This window comes from Zonotrichia albicollis, chromosome 1, assembly GCF_047830755.1.
Source record: "Zonotrichia albicollis isolate bZonAlb1 chromosome 1, bZonAlb1.hap1, whole genome shotgun sequence".
Taxonomy (NCBI): Eukaryota; Metazoa; Chordata; class Aves; order Passeriformes; family Passerellidae; genus Zonotrichia; species Zonotrichia albicollis.
In genome coordinates, this window is record NC_133819.1 from 43,040,085 (window position 1) to 43,056,477 (window position 16,393).

The 16,393-nt window shown below is 43.6% G+C and overlaps 1 protein-coding gene across 1 annotated transcript in view; it reads left to right on the forward strand.

Moving 5' to 3' along the window:
- Positions 1–16,393, forward strand: part of SH3BP5 (SH3 domain binding protein 5) — a 50,707-nt gene that overhangs the window by 20,123 nt on the left and 14,191 nt on the right. The window contains exon 4 of the mRNA XM_074539495.1: positions 10,649–10,813. Within this exon, the coding sequence (XP_074395596.1) occupies positions 10,649–10,813 (165 nt within the window). The remainder of the gene's footprint in view (positions 1–10,648; positions 10,814–16,393) is intronic.

Below are 16,393 nucleotides of genomic sequence, written 5' to 3' on the forward strand. Positions count from 1 at the left end.
TATTTCCTGCAGAGGAGGTGGCATCTGTAACAATGTTCCTGGCACATTTGGATAGTGGGAACTAATTTTAACCACTTGCTTGTTGAAATACCTGTGTCAGTAAATTCTGTGTGTGTGCATGTCCCTCTCTAAAAGTTAGATCACCTGCCTCTCCCTGAGCCTCTGTGCTTCAGTGAATGGGTCTAGTTATTCTGGGTTGGTATTCATACACCCTGCATTTCTGGTTTGTGTGAGCACTATCCTGTTGAAGGATGGTTGTATAAGCTATTGATACAAAAACTGTTTTCTTATGGTTATTTGCTGATGTGCCTTGGAGGGCTCCATCATGTAGGTTTGTTGACTCTGCTCTGTAAATTAGAGATTCTTCCCTCTTCTGCTTTTATTTGCAGAAGTAGAAGAAAATACTATTTAATCTGCTTCGAAGAATTTATCTAGGAGAGATGAAAAAAATTACTCTCTTTTGGTGTCTCTTTCTCCCACTTTCTCCAGCCCTACAAAGCTTCCATCAGTTCTCAGCCACAGTGGATGGCAGTAGCTCAAAGCCAGATAGCTGTTCAACCTCCTCTCCATTAATTGTTGGGAATCAAATGACCTAATTATTTTTCCTACTTTCAAGAATGTTTTTTGTTGTTTTTTTTTTTTCTGTTGTGAAATACTTCAAGTATTGTGCAAGTAGGTCTGAAGTAATGGAATACTGGTGTGGAAAGTTGGTGTGGAAATACCCTCAGTTCTTTGGAGTAACAAGAAGGCTGGTGCAGAAACATTTGGGTTTTTTTAGATAAATGTCAGATGATTTAGGCAGGAAGAAGTGATACAGGTGGTCTGGCTATTATGTTTAGCCACAGATACAATAACAGATGCTGGAACTGGCAGGAAGGTGTAAGCAACTCTCAAAGTGTGCTGGAATGTGAAAAGAGAACAGAATCCCTTTTTTCCTCCGCTGTTGCATGAAGATTTGAGTGACATCATTTTGCATCCTCTTTAATTTGGAGAAACCTGAGGGATTAGGTTGTGCATTCCTTTGTGTGTCTGTAGCACTTCCACAGCTATTGCCAGAACACTGATCTACAGGAAAAAAAAAACCAAAACAATTTAAAGGAAAAAGGTTGCTTTGCTTTGTTGTCTGTCACCATTTTCTTCCCTGATTTTTTTTTTTTTTTTTTTTGGTCTGGCCTCTAGTAAAGTCTATTTCAAGAGATTGTAAACCACAGACAGGATCATCTGTTAAAAATAGTAGTTGGCATTTGAGCCTGGGTGGCTTGAGGTCAGGGTGATATGCCTACCTGTTTTGTGTGATAATTGCTCAGGGATGACTGCTGAAGGCAGCACAAGTCTTGCAACTTCGGGGAATTTTTTCAATCAACCAAGTGTTTCCTGTGTACAGTGGTCTAAATAGGTGGGAGTTTATTTTGGAGCGATAAATGCTCATGCTGAGGTCTGCTGCCAAAACGGATGTGATATGGATGTTGGTTATTGCCTTCTGGATGTGTTTTGGTATGACTTTTAGTAAAACAGTATGAATTTTGCAGCTTTTGTCTGTTCTTGCTGGTAAAAATTATCTGAATACTCTAATTTCTGTATTAGGAAATTAGCACGTGGGAATGGCTCTGCATTGACTTAGCTTCTACAAGAAATACATCTCAATTGCAGCAAACAAAAAGTTGTACTGTTCAACAAGAAATTTTGCTGCCAGGATGTGGGAGAAATGTCCATCTCTTTTAGCTGTGTCTGGTCTTTTGGTTTCTGTTTTGTTGTTGTCGTTTGGTTTGTCTTGGTAGGTTCTTTTAATTTGGTGAAGTGTGCCAATGGCTTGTTCTCAAAGGAGGATTTTTTTTGCTGTGAAGTGGAGCTGACATATTCCCTATTCCTGCTGCTACCTAGGCTATTTCCTTCGAGGAATGGACTGAGCCCTTCATTAGTCCAGGACACCGCCTGCAACTTCTTTGGTTAAGTGCAGCAAGCCTGTTGCTCACCTGTGCTGTGGAGTTGTGGAATCTGACTAGGAAAAATGTTGAAGGGTCAAGAGTTTTCTTCAACATGTCCCTTAGGAGGATGGCTGTCTAAAAAGTATCTGTGAGTGTGCAAAGGCAGACAAGGTCAGCCTAGAACTTTCTTCCAGAGCGTGTTCCTGGTATTGAGGACAGGCTGTGGGTGTGGGGCTTTCTGGGAACTGGGAGAACTTGTCCAGAACAGCCCATCAGCCAGGTGAAACTCTTACCCACATGCCTTGTCTGTGCTTATGCCAGTATGAATGCACAAGATGTGCTTTCAGAACCAGCCTGCCAGTCCCTTGCCAGCACTCTGGAAACTTGTACTTAAAAACATTTGCTGCTTTGGTGGTGATTGCATGAGACAAGGATCCAGTGTTTCTCCTGAACATGCCTGTTGCGTCTGTGTGCTGAATGTTGATTATCTTGGGTAATTAAAAAAAGGCACTAATGAAGGCGGTGTCCCTCTTCCAGAGTGTATTCATGGGAGTTGTTCCTTGCTTCTATATTTAATTCCAGCAAAGCAGGCTGCTGCCAGGTGCAGATGAGCATGTGGAGCCTCTGTAAACCTGGAAGGCAGCTGTCAGCCCTAGACTCGCTGACTCACTGCCTAAGCTCTCAGAATGCAGGTGCACAGAGCAGGGAGGATTACCTCAGTGTTTTTCTCTCTTAATAAGATTGTTTACCTTTGAAATCAAAACCTGGACATACTCTATCGTCCCCTCTTCCAGAAAGCAACAGCTTAATAATTTTGGCCACAAACGACTGCCCAACTAACAAGCAGATGGCGGTGAATGCCCAAGAAGGCTGTGCCTGGACTGTATTAGACTGAGCCATTTGTCATGCTCTGGTGCCACAGACTTGTTAATTAGTGTGAGTAACTCCAAGCACACCAGCATCTCTCAACAACCACATGAAAAACAAAGGAGGGGCAGAAGGCTTGGGGTAGTGTCTGCCATGCAATCTCTGCACCCAGGTGAGCATCACCTCCCTGTTCCTGTAAGGCAAGGAGCTATGTCAGTGAAAACCAGCAAGGAGACCAGCAGGTTTCAGATGATTGACTGACACTGCACAGTGGCAGTGATCAGCTCAGAGGGGTTATCCTTGCCCTCATTTCACAAGATTCTGGTTACAGCCTAGATGGGAGCTGCCAGAGAACAGAGAAGGGCTGGCAGCTGATTGTGCAGTCCAGTTCAGGACTGGCCTTAACAGTGTTTAAGGGAACTGTGTGTTCAGATATTTTCTTTCCCATTTCCTTCCACAGCTCCCAAAGAAGGGAGGTGGGATTCTGCCTTGAGGAGTCTAGCTGTCTGCATGCTGGTGAAAGCAGCAGCTAATGAATGAGCTCTTGGTTGTGCCCTGAACCTTCTGCTTCTTTGAACACACTTGTGATCCTGTCTTAAAGGAGTTACACATACCACCTAACTTTAGCACAGAGCTGGATGTCTCTGGAAGCATGCTTTGTAGGTCTGCTCTTATTTCCTGAGCCTTTTTATAGACTACATAGGAATGTAACACACAACCAGGAGTCAGGTCAGTTCTGCAACAATTTGGCTGTTAGAAGAGAAGGGGTGGATGCATGTGGGGGACCAAAAAGCCCAGCACAAGAATAAAACACCTAATCAAAAGCAGAGACTAAATTTCACATGGTTTTAGGGTTCCATAGGCATTTCACTAGTTATGCAGCAGGGAGGAAATGGTTTGTGTTTCACAAAACTTTAGCAAGTCTTGTTTTCACCTTTTCCTCCCCTTTGTCTTCTCCATCCAGTTAAAAATCTTTCAATCTACTTTTGAAAAAACAAATTCTAACTCATGTTCAATTATATAGCTTTATAATAAACTGCTTAAAGAATTAAAGAGTGTTTCAGGCTCGTGAGAGACTGTACATTTTGATGTAAACAGTCATCATAGATTATATAGCTCAGGCCTTGTAGTTGTGTCAAAATGAGGTCACTCCCATGGTCTTGGATTTTAGAAGTTGTTTAGAAAAGTATAGCTAGAAGGGGTTTCTGGAGTGTTTTTACTACTTTTTAGTTCTGGTTTGGATCAGAGTTTTTAGGCTGTTGGGAGAGGGGAAGGAAAGGTCATGATCCTTAAAAAAGCAAACAGAACCCTTACACCCCCCTCCCCCACAGTTGCACCACTAGTCTGTTTATTCAGGAAAATAAATGTATCTGAGTATCTAGGAGAACATTCAGCACCACTGCAAAGTTTTTGCAGAAATGTTCTTCAGATTTTGAGAAACTAGGAAAAATATTACGGTATTTGATTGAAATAGTGGTTGTACAGGACCTTTGGAGGTCATCAGATCTCAACTTTCTGCTCAAAGCAGAACTGTCACATTGTTGGATTGCATCAGTCATGGCTTTGCCATGTCTTGAGGACTGCCAGAGATGAGGATTTGAAACCTCTCTGTGTAACCTGTCTGCAGGATTGGCAGCCATGCCCTCTTAGTTTGGCCTAGGACATGGTTTGCATTACTCCCAGGGAGACTACACTTCTCAGCTTTCTCAGCCTGACTCCTGTTGCAGTGTGCAGGTCCTTTTGACAGGGCTGACCATGGGATTGCTCCACCCCAAGTGCAGGACTCCACAGGTCCCCTTGTAAAGTGTCTCTTGGCCCACTCAAGTGTCCCAAGGTCCACCTAGGCTGAAGTTCTGCCTTTTGAGCCACCTCCTCTGACTTAGTGTCATTTGCAGATTTGCTGTGGGTGGAGTTGTGCCATTGCCAAGGTTGTTGTTATTTGTTTGGGTGTTGAGCATGGTGAGCCCTTGTGCTGACATCTGGGCTGCTGCTCTTGTTCCTGCCTGCCTGCTGAATTGAACCAGGTTGAGGAAAACTGAAGCTGAAGTAGCAGCCCTCAGTGGCTGGTTACTGTGAGCTGTGCAGTGAGCACTCAGCTGCCTTCACCTCAGGGGCTTCTGAACCCCTGAATCTGCTGCAGGGCTGGGTGAGATGGGGATGCTGTGGTCCATGGGTGGTGATCCTGCTGTCCCCCTTCCTGCCAGAAGCTCGTGCAGAGTGCCCTGGTGCAGTCCCTGCACTCAGAGGGATCCCTGAAGACAGGCAGTGCCACAGCAGCTCTGGTGGGCGATTGATGGAGTAAAGTTCCTGTTTCAAAACATGCTCCCTGTTGTACTTTGCACAGCAAATTAACGTGGGATGTTGATACAAGAAGGAAAGGGGGCCAGAATGAAAACATCTGAAACTTGATTCCTTCTGGAGAGTGGGACTGGAACACAGTTAATCATTATCTATTTGCTAGTAAGCAAGTGCATGCTTGCTGGTGGCAATTAAACTATTGTTTTAAAGATTAATGAGTGGGAGAAACATTGGTTTCACAGTAACAAACAAGTGCTTTCTAGAGCAAAGGCTTTGGGCCAGCACGTGGGGTGCTGCTGCCTTGTTCTGACCAGCAGCTGTGTGTTCCCTCCATGTTCCAGCTTATGGTGATTTCATAAACAGAAATTGTTCCTGTCTTTCATTGGCAGTAACTCAGAGATGCTGAAATAAAGTGGATGTCAAGGCCTTGGCAGTGCAGGATGGGATAGATTCACTTGGATAAATGACAAGCCAATTTTGAAAATATCTGATCTTTGCTGACTGATGTTTCTAATGGGAAAATTTCTAGTTGTGTTGTGGTGTCCTTTTCATTAAATATCTATACTTGAGGCCTGGTCCTCTGATGAGGATGGCCAAGGGGAGAAATTCTGCATGGGCTTGTCTCCACACCATGAGCCCTCTGCATCTATTTGGGGAAGCCTGGCTGGGCTGTGAGCTGTGTGCAGGTGAGCTCACGTGTCAGGGGCTGAGCAGTGCCCAGCAGGGGTGCATTAGATTTTGGCTAACCTCAGAGGAATGCTTTAGCTGTGTTGTACCATGTTTCAGTGGCAGTGATACTGTGCAGAAACAAAAACAAAAATCAGAGATGAGATGAAATATGAGATATGTCATAGGTTCCAGATATATATGGGAAGGTGGGGAAAAATCTTCTATTAGCAACTGGGCAAGATCTTGACTACAAAGAGGGTTTGGGTGAATAGAAGCTAATGTAGACTAATCAGAAAATGGTATTTCATAATTAAAGAGTACACACTTTTCTGCTTTGAAAGTGGACAAGCAGATGTCAGTATGTTGCTGGCAGTTCCAGAAGGACTACATTTAAAAAGTGCCTGGTTTTGTTTTCTGTTAGCTTGCCACGGCCTAGTGCTTTTTTAATTTCTAGCTGACAACATAAATCTGTCTGTTGTGCTTGGTTCCCTTCTGTGCAAGGCCCTGTGTAGGCTAAGCAGAGGACTGCCTATGGGGATGCAGCTTTTATCCCCCAAAAGGGATTTGTCAGGACTGAGCATCTTTCAGCAATATATTAATAGCTTGCAGTTATGAATCCTGCCAGTACCCCTTTAATTTTACATAATTTATTTTCTAAGCTGACACATTTTATACCACAGTGCAGGATTTGCTTCTGTGAGTGCTGCTACTGCATGTCACTTCTGGGTCTTTGGGAGCTGCTGGGAAGTTCAGGGCTGTGCCTGTCAGAGCCAGGGGGATCAGGGACATGGATGAGCTGGTGAGAGGAGGTCACATGTGCAGAACTGCACAGGGTGGAGAGTGCAAAGAGAGCTCTTGGCCGTGGGGAGGGGGCTGAGTGGGCAGAGCAGGAATTCTGCATGTGCTGCTGCTTGTAGGAAGGGATTTACTGTCATGGGAGATGTGTTTGTAGCTGGTTGCTTGTACAAGACTGAGTTGCAGAGGAGGGACAAACAGAATGGCAGGAAGAGTTGATGTTCTGTGTGGACAGCGTGTGACAGATGTGCTGTGACAGTGGGATCCTCCTCAGCTCCATTCTCTGTGGCTGCCTAATTGTGTTCCTGTAGGACTCCCATTTCATACTTTACACTGATGCAGGAAGGGTGTGCAGTGGTGCAGGCACTCAGCTGAGTTTCCTGGCAGAAAGCACTGACCATGAGCCACAAGGAGCCCTGTCACCCTGGCAGTGGGAGCTGGGGCACGGGTGCCCCAGTTCCCAAAGTGTCAGCACTTGCTCATTTTCAAAAAGAGGTTTCACTGGACTGGCTCTTCTGACTATAATGAGAGAGATCCTCACTTTTGTGTTGGGTAGACTCCATCAAGCACCAGCGATATGGATGGCAGGCAGAAAGTTGACATACTACATGCCTCCAGCCTCCCTCAGCAATTTTTGTCCTCATCCCTAGTACATTTTCTCTCATTCTACCCCAAGGCTAAGCCTCTCTCAACTCAAACACGAGTTTGTGATGGAAGACAACCTAGTTTTCAGCCGTTCATTTGAATTTTGGATTTTAGTCTTGAGAGAAACAGCCACTGTCTAAAGTAGTGAAGTTTATGTGCAATATAAGGAGGCTGGATGGAGAGGTGAGCTCCTGCTGGTTTCTCTGTGGTTTTAAAATCTCATGAAGAACATGGCTACTCTCTTTTCCATCAAATGGAGTGACCTGCAGGCTTAGGACTGAGAGCAGCCTGTTGGTGTTGGTGCAGAACAACTTGAACATGCTGGAGGCAGTTTTAAATGAGGGCTAATTATTGGGTAACTGTATTAGAACGCAAAAGAAAGTGTTTGAATATTCTTCTTCACATTGGCAAAGCCACAAACCTGTTGATGTTTTCCTAATGACAAATGTATCATTCTTTACCCTAGCATTTGTTTTTTTCTTTCTCAGACTTTCAGGAAGCTGCTTAAATTAAAGGCTGTAGACTGACTTCAGATAACTGTTGGAGCTAAATTGCTATTTGGACTACTATGTTGCTCAGAAACAAAACAGTGTTTCCAAATTGCCACTGCAGAACAGTATTCTACAAATGCAGCTGGGAGGGAGTGTTCAGGTGTGATTTTTGTTTCAGTTTTCCATTTACCCACCCAGTTAGAGGGCATGAATCTGAATGGATTATGGGCCTAGAGCTGTGGGCCTGTTAACAGCTCCAGCTGTCACTGTCCTACAGGTCCAGGTGCAAGCAGAAATCTAACTAAATTGTAAATTTGGCTTCTGTTTTTTTTTTATCATAGAGACAGTTTTCCTGTTTTAGAGTCAATTTGCCATTAAGGCCTTCATCAGAAGGGCTGCTAGTACTGCAAGCTACCACTAAGTGCTGTTTTCCATGGGGATTAAGTATCTCAGCTCCTAATGCTCTGCAGGCTTTTTGCTGGCTCAGATGTCTTGCTCCCTGACCCAGGTACGTGTGCCAACAGAAACTTCCAAGTGCTGATGCATTACGGTGAGAAAAGTGCATTTCTGTGCTTGCATTGCCCCTGGGATCTGGCTGTGCTGAGTTTCCGAAGCAATTGCTTGCTGAGAAGGTTCTGCCTGTGCTTGGAATGGGTCTCCAGTCTGGTTTTGTGTGTTTGTAACTCATTTCTCACACGGGCAAGCCTGCTCGTGCAGCAGAAGCTTCACAGCCTTATTGCTGGAAGCTGCTGGGACCTGGCTCCCTCTTGTAGAGTCTTCCATGAAAATTGGTCTTTTTTAAGCTTAAATCAACATTTAAGCACATGAAAAAAAGGTCCTCTTCCTCCAGGCATCCTCAGCATTGTTCTGCAGTACTTGGTGCAGGTTCTCACTGGAGTCTTGCATTTTATTTCCTATCTTAAAATCCCATCTCAAACTACTTTTATGGAAACTTTTGGCCTTTAATTTGTATTTGATCCCTTTACGAGGTCAAACTTACTGGACAGAAAAAAGAAAGGTTGTGAGTTTTTAGAAAGTTTAGTAGATATTTTGAGGACTACACTCAAGCTTTTTGCTGTATTCAGGCTTTTTGCTGTATTCTTTTGTGGAAGCCCAGGTTGAGCCTTGTTTAAAGATCCTCAGAAGGCTTTTTTGTATTGGCGAATTTTTGTGCTTGCTGGGTTAAGGTAAGTTAGTGGCTAAATAAAACATTCTATAGTTAGGCTTATTCTGAATTTATAAAATGTATTAATATATTTGAAGCAGGCAGCTGGTGACTGGGGTGTTGAGGAGATGTAACATGTGGGGTTTTTTTCAGAGAGGAGAAGAGGTAATGTTGTCATTGAACTTGTACCAGGATGCTGTGCATGCACTAACCTTGGCCCAAAGGATCTGTGCTGCCTTGGAATGTGCAGTTCTGCATGGAAATTAACACTTTTAGTGCCCTGGCTCTTCACAAAGGCTGTGGGCAGGGTGATATGGTGTAAACTGGCTGGAAAACAACAAAGGGGATATTTAGATTAACTTCTCTGTGGAAAATGTCACCAGCCACTTCAAAAGGAAATGCATCAGGGGCCTTGGTTGGAAGGAAATTACTGCTCTGATTGTGATGATTTTTATTTCCCTCTCCAGCTTGTAAGTAAAGGACCTCTGACACATAATTCCTATTTTTGCATGGTTACCTTGGGGTGAAGTACTTCCATGTGAGAGAGGAAAGGAAGTAAGAAGAGCTTGCTGCTATTTCAGGACATGGAGAGGGAAACTTAGTGCGCTTTATTTCCTTTTGAGACTTGTGTTTAAATTAGGAGTCCATCTCCCCTGCCATGGGGCAGGGAGGGAGGGATTTTTCCATTACCTTTACAAATAACTGTGGTGTCTCAAGTATGGAGGTGTTTGCAACTGGTATTGAGGGGGTGTAGCCAGCTGTTTGCTGGAGAAATACACTGTTGTTCAACTTCTTTTATATCAGGAAGTTTTAGCCACTTCCCAAATGATCACCATTTCTTCAAGCTAAAACCTCCTCCTTTATTCATAAGACTTTGACATACAGAATACTACACTGAAGAAGATAAAGTCCTTTCTCACGTTTGATTGTCAGACTCCTTCTGTGCATATCATGATACCTAAAGTTTTATTCATTATTTTGTTCTGTCAGTTATGTCTGGTCAAAGATGTTTTTCATAGGTATGTACTGGGTAATTCCAGTTTATTTCTGAAAAATCATTGAAGTGTAAATGAGAACTCTCTACACAGTGCTGGATGTTCAATTAATTGTGTGTGGGGCTTACATTGGAAGGGTTGTATTTCTGAGCAAAATAGCTCAAAAATATTCCTTTAAAGAAAAATCTGTGAAATAGGTAATATAGAAAAATACAGGTAAAGATTTTTTTTAAATTCCCTTGGTTGTTCTTGTGTCTGTGTGCTGGGGACTTAGTGTACCAGTTGTGTACCAGCGATAGCAAAGTAAAAAAACACCCAAAGAATTAAGCAATCACCATCTCAGAGAATTTGTTTATTCTTTATAGCAAGCTAATAATTCCAAAATATTTCTTCAGCGTGATTAATGGTGTATCAGATAAAAATCCACCCTGACTAAACTCAGGGAGTGCCGTTCTCAGTGTATTCTTGCCATGCCACTAGTTTGCTATTTCACTTTCTTTTGGTTTGTTCATCAGTGATTAAACCTGCATCATTTGGTGTTATCTCTCAGCCAGGTGCTTATTTGTAGGCCATCAGCTACAAATTAAACTTCTTGGCAAATGACCTCTTTGGGTGGGAACTGCTGCTTTGGCAGGACTTACTGCAGTGAGAAATCCATCATTTCAAATAAAAGTTTGGGAAACAGTGACGCCGGTGTGGCTTTTCATAAAAGTCTTGGGATTTGTGTCACAGATCTCCCAAATGTAACTGTGAGGGTTCCATTGTCCTAATCCCAGACTTTTTTTTTTTCCCCTTTAGGCTCAGCTGGAGGCTCAGAGGGCGACTCAGGACTTCCAGAGGGCCACGGAAGTGCTGCGTGCTGCCAAGGAAACCATTTCCCTCGCGGAGCAGCGGCTGCTGGAGGATGACAAGCGCCAGTTCGACTCTGCCTGGCAGGAGATGCTCAACCACGCTACTCAGAGGGTAACACCAACCTGTCCCAGCACCTGCCTTCTCCAGGCTTTGTGGTCCCCTGTGGTGTATGAGGCCCAGTTTCTGAAAGACCAGATTTTCCTTTTGGTCCAGATACCTGACATGTAGGAAATGAAGCCACGGAAATGGTGAAGCCTAAGCCTGAGTGGTCTGGGCCTTGGCTGCTTCTGGGACAACTCTAGTTCTCTGCCTGGTGATGCTAGACTAGTGGAGTAGCTCTCTACAGAAAATTTTTAAAAAGTTATTACCATCTATTTTACAGGGATAAACAATGTCTTAAGGCATGTCTGCATTTGGAGTTGTGCCAGAATAATTGTGTGGGGATGCCTATTCCTAAATATGTGTGTTATGGAAGTGTTTACCCTGGCAAAACAGGGACATGTTCCAGTTTTAGTATAACCTGTTCTTTGTATGGACTACATTGGACAAGTCACTTTGCTTCAGAAATGTGTGTTTGAATGTAGAATTACTCAAAATCGTGTGTTGCATTTTAAGCTTGCATGCTGCTTTATCCTGAATTAACTTTGGAATTTAGACAAGGTCTTACCTCCTTTGTAAAGTCTTCTTAAACCTACAGAAGAGATGCACTAACAAAGAAAGACAGTATTCTTTCTAGCAGATGTCAGGAAGAATTTTCCTGTCATTTGTCTTCTCTTTGTTAAAATAAACCGTTCTGCCTTTTTTTAAAACATAAAAGAACCAAAAATCCAAGTTAAAAACCTTTGTTCTGCATGTACTTAATATGCCAGTGAAGCTGAGCTTGCTATTCCAAACATGCTATCATGCCATACAATGCTCATATTGTCTTGCAGCCCTCAGTGCAACAGTTGCTCTGTTCTGTTGCAGAAGCTTCTCAGTTGAAAGAAAGCCTCTATTTCAGAGTGAATTTTAAAATCCAGCTGCCTGATGAAGAAAAAGGGAACAGAAAGGATGTTTGCTGTGTGTGGGGGAGAGATAGAAAACCTGGTATATAGCAATGAGAAAATGAACTCCAGGGTACTGTTTGTGTTACTGTCCCTGTTATAATTTGGTATTTGCAGATGTGATGACCTCTGTGTTTATAAGGGGAGCCCCACCTTTGCAGTGTGTGTGTGTGCCAGCTGTCATTTTTCCTGGCTGTAATTCCTGCTCCATATGAGCTAAGTCCAGAAATAGATAATTTTTGATTCTCAGAATTGATAGATGAGAAAACCAGAAGTGTTTTAAGGAGTTGCTTAGAGCTCCTGACTGCTAAACTGCTGAGCTTTGGTGGACAGTGACAGCAGTCACATCTGCCTCTCTCTAGCTGGCAGAACAAAAACTTGTGTTGGGGTGGGTGGTGAAAGAAACAATGGCAGCCTGAGGGTACAAATGAATTCTTCTTTCCCTTGGCTATTTCAAAGGCATCCTTGTGTCCTTCTCCAGCCCTTGATGGTTCCCTGGCAGTGTGTGAGAGGTGTGCACACCTGAGATGGGCAAGCCCAGTGATCCAGAGCGGCTGCTGGCAGTGTTTGGTGGAGTTGTGCTGGGGGTGTTGGTGGGTGCAGTCAGTGATTGCAGGACAGCTCCTTGCTGGGGGGCTGGTTGGAGCCATAATCCCTCTGAGCTGTTACAGCTGAGCAGTAAATGGGGTGCTTGGGTGTACTCACTGCAGCTGTAAAGTCTCCTGGGAACTGGGGGGACTGTGTAGAGCAGCTGAGGGCTCCGTGAATGGAAAACTTGGAAAGCAACAATTCCCAGTGCTTAAAATAGTCTGGGCAAACTCGGTTCCCAGAAAGCACCCATCTGCCCCTTTCCATGGTGCAGCAGGTTTTGGGAGAGTTCCATGGAAGTTTGTCTTGTGATTTTCGTTGGCTGTGGTGGAGTCTTAAGGCTGAGGCCAGGGCCAAGAAGGGTGAAAATGCTCTTGGAAGTCCTGACTGAGCACACCCAGCATTAGTTTGTTTGGAGTGCTTGACTGGGTTTTGTGTCTTCTCTAAGAGTGGGGTGAAGGCTTCCCTTGGCTTCAGTGCATGCAGTTAATGAAGGGCTCAGTGTTCAGTGAGGCAAACAGAATGATTGGGATCTCAGGGAGGAGGAAACATTGGCATTGCCTACCAGGCTATGGGTGAAAAGAGGTTAGAGAATGAAATCTTCTAGAACAAAAGTTCTCCTTGACTGCCACAGTGTTGCTGACAACTCAGATCATTAACTATGAATTACATTAGAAATCACTCATGGAAAAAACTGATTCTGTGGGTGAAGACTGAGGGTCAAGAAATAGACATCTTCTATTGGCACATATAAAATTGCTCTTGGAGAAAGCTTTTGCTCTCTGGTTATTTGGATTTTCTAGCTTTTTTTGCGTGCATTTTTAAATGACAGTTGTAGTGGGCAGACAATAATCTTGCTCCAGGCTTTTACAAGCAAGGACTCAAGTGCAGAAAAGCACCTCTGAGCTAAATGTTAGAAGTGGGTACTGATTAATTTGTTTCTCTCCTGGTAGAAATAAATGTCAGGCCAGAGTCAAGTGTTTTTATTTGCTGTTCTTAGGCAGAGGGAGCAGGCTTTACTGAATGAGTCTGAAACCTGGAGCCAAACCTGAGCCCTGTAGCAGCTTGGTGGCTGACAAACACTGTAAACAGAAAGCATAAAGAAAAAGGGTAGGCGAGAGAACAAACGAGAAACTGATTTTTTACACAGCTATGTGTGAAAATGCTGCCAGGTTACTTTTGCACTTGACCTGATGGATATAGACAAAGACTTGGGTTCCAGGATACCAAACAGGAAATGCTGTTTCCAGACCCTCACTGGGAGGAAATAGAGATAAGGGTTGTCTTGATAGTCTGAAAAGCTATTAACACTATTTTTAATGTGATGAGCTATTGGGCTTCTGCAGACAAGACTTTTGTAGCCACTGATCTAGAAAATCATACAATTCAGCTGATGCAAAATGGGGCAGTTACTGAAATTTTGTTTTTCCTGGGTGAGCTGGGAGCATAATGTGTGGAAAATTATTCTATTCATGGAACAGGCAGATCCAGCATGAACATGTACATGGAGTATAGGCTATCACTCAGAAATTTCTTTGCACCTCACAGTTTGAGCTATGTTTCCAAAAGAGGCTGGGAGCATAAATAGGAGCTGGATACCTGCCTGTGAAGATGCAACTGATCCCTGCAAATGTCTGTGCTTGAGCTAAGTGTTCACCACAGAGAAGCACTGGGCAGTGCTGCAATCCTGCAAGTCAGGCAGCTGCTTTGCCCACTTCTGCACTTAACTTGATGTGTATTTTGGGGTAAAGTCCTGGGATTTGTTCCTAAATGTCCATTTTTCCAGAGATGTGAGAGGTGTAATGACACTTAGATTGGAATTTAGCTCATGGTGTCATGTCTGGAACCTGGCTGTGTATCACCATTGCTTGCCAAATTTCCATTATGATGAAAGATGATCTGCTCAGTAAGTGGTGTCTGGAGAGCAATTTGTGTGGCCAGAGGGGCAAGTTCATTAAAAGATAAATTCTCTGTTGATTAGAATGGAAATGTAGACAGGCTAGATGAGCTCTAAAGCTGCCTTGGGAGGAAGAGTACTGTTCACTCTTAGCCATTGGCTTACCAGGATTTTGGTAACTGCAGTGTCTCTTTAAAATTTGGAGATGATGTTTTTGCTAGTTTTGCCAGCCTGTTTGTACCTTGAATTGTAATGCTGCAGTTTGGGGTGCAGAGAGCAGGGCTGTGAAAGAGACAGGACCAAAGGATATTGAATTTTGGAGGGACGGAGGAGAAAGATCTTCACATTTATGCTCCTATTGAAAATAATTCATAAAGATGTACAAAAGGAAAGTATTGACAGATGTGTTACATCTAGTTTGACACAAGCTGGAGCAGAAAGGAAGATGCTTCATGAATTTCAAGAGAAATTGCTAATTTCTAATTGCTGATGCAATCTGCAGTCTTAAAAAGGTTCTGCTTTTACAGTCTTTCCTGAGATCTGTTGAGTTCATAAATTCTGGCAGGGAGAAGAAATGTTTTGGCTCTTGATCATGAGACATTTTAAAAAGGAGAGGATGAGGGGAGAGTAAAGAGGGAGGAGGCATGCTCCCTCTTGGATTAATTTGGCTTGTGAAGCTCCCTTTGATATTACACAGCGAAGTACCATCTGTCAGTGTAAAATGTGTGGGTGCTTTCATGATGTAGAGAGGAGAGAGACTTCCTGCAGCTAGAAAAAACTTAGAGGAAAAATGGGGAGAAGAAAAGTCTATGAAAAAAAATAACAAACCACATCTTGTCTTGTCCTCATCTCTCTGTCACTTTATCCTGGAAATGCAATGATTTTTTTTGTGATCCGTCGTATTGTTGATTCTCTCCTCCTTGTTTACTGATACTGCATTGTCTCTTTCCTCTCTTATTTTTAATTCTTCTCCTAGAAGAACAATCAATTTAATGTTTTGTGAAAGAAGCAATCCTTCAGAGTAATTCTCTGCCTTAGATGGTCAGCTCTGCTCAGCTCCACTGATAAAATTGTTCTCTTACTATTACTGAAATTTTGCCTGGAGTCCATTTTTACTTCTGATTATGGGAACATTTTGGGTGGAACAAGGCTACTTGTACAGACTTATTGATGGTAAATATATACTCTGACCTTCCTTTTCCAGACAGCTGGATAGGAAATAGAGAGTAGGGGAGGAGAGAAGAGGAATTGATTAGTCCCTGTGTTGGGGGTTTTTGCCTGCTTTGTTCCCCATTACTTGTATCTTACAGCCTGTGCTGCTTGGGAGAGTGAGTTCTGCCTGGGGTGGGTGATCCAGGGATCCTGGGCTAGGCTGGGGACAGGCAAGGGCTACAGGAATGTCTGGTGGGTGTGTGGGTATCCTGGAAGTTCATCCATGCTGGTGTTTTTGTCCCAGACTGTGTCCCCTGCTGACCCCGAGGGTGAGCTGCAAGGCAGGTCCAATGTCAGGAGGTGAGATGTGTCTTGAGCAGCCTTTGTTTGAAGAGATGTCATCCTCACTTCTTTTTCTGCCTTTTTCTAAGTGATGCTGCTGCATCTGTGCTGGCTTAGGAGCATCTGCAAGGCAAGGTGGGTGGTAGAAGCACTTGGGTTAGACAAACCAGCTTATGTGGCAACTGTGACTGAGAGCTTGTGTACAAGTCCATATGACACTGCAATCTTTTCACCAAATGTATTATTAGCTCTAATAAAAAGTACTTCTTTCCTACACAAGCCTATCTGTCTTTTTCTAAGCCTTCTCAAGGAGATGAGGAGTTTGGCTGGCTGGTATTACATTGAACTTCCCAGCTGCAGAGGTGGCAGCATCATCTGCAGTTTGTTTCTGTCTGCCAGCCCTGATGGACAGCTTCTCCATTTAAAGGCTGTTTGGAAGGGAGGATGATCTCTCTTGTTTTTTCTTGTTTGAATGAAGTGCTTAAATGCATTCTGGTGGGTGATGGATCTCTGCAGAGGCACCTTACAATGCCCCAGGTAATATCCTGGCACCTTACAATGCCCCAGGTAATATCCTCAGCCTCAGGCATGCACCCCAAGCTGCTGTCCCAGGAAAAGGGGACAGGCAGTCCCTGCAGACTTGGGTGGATAATGTGAGCAGGAGAACAG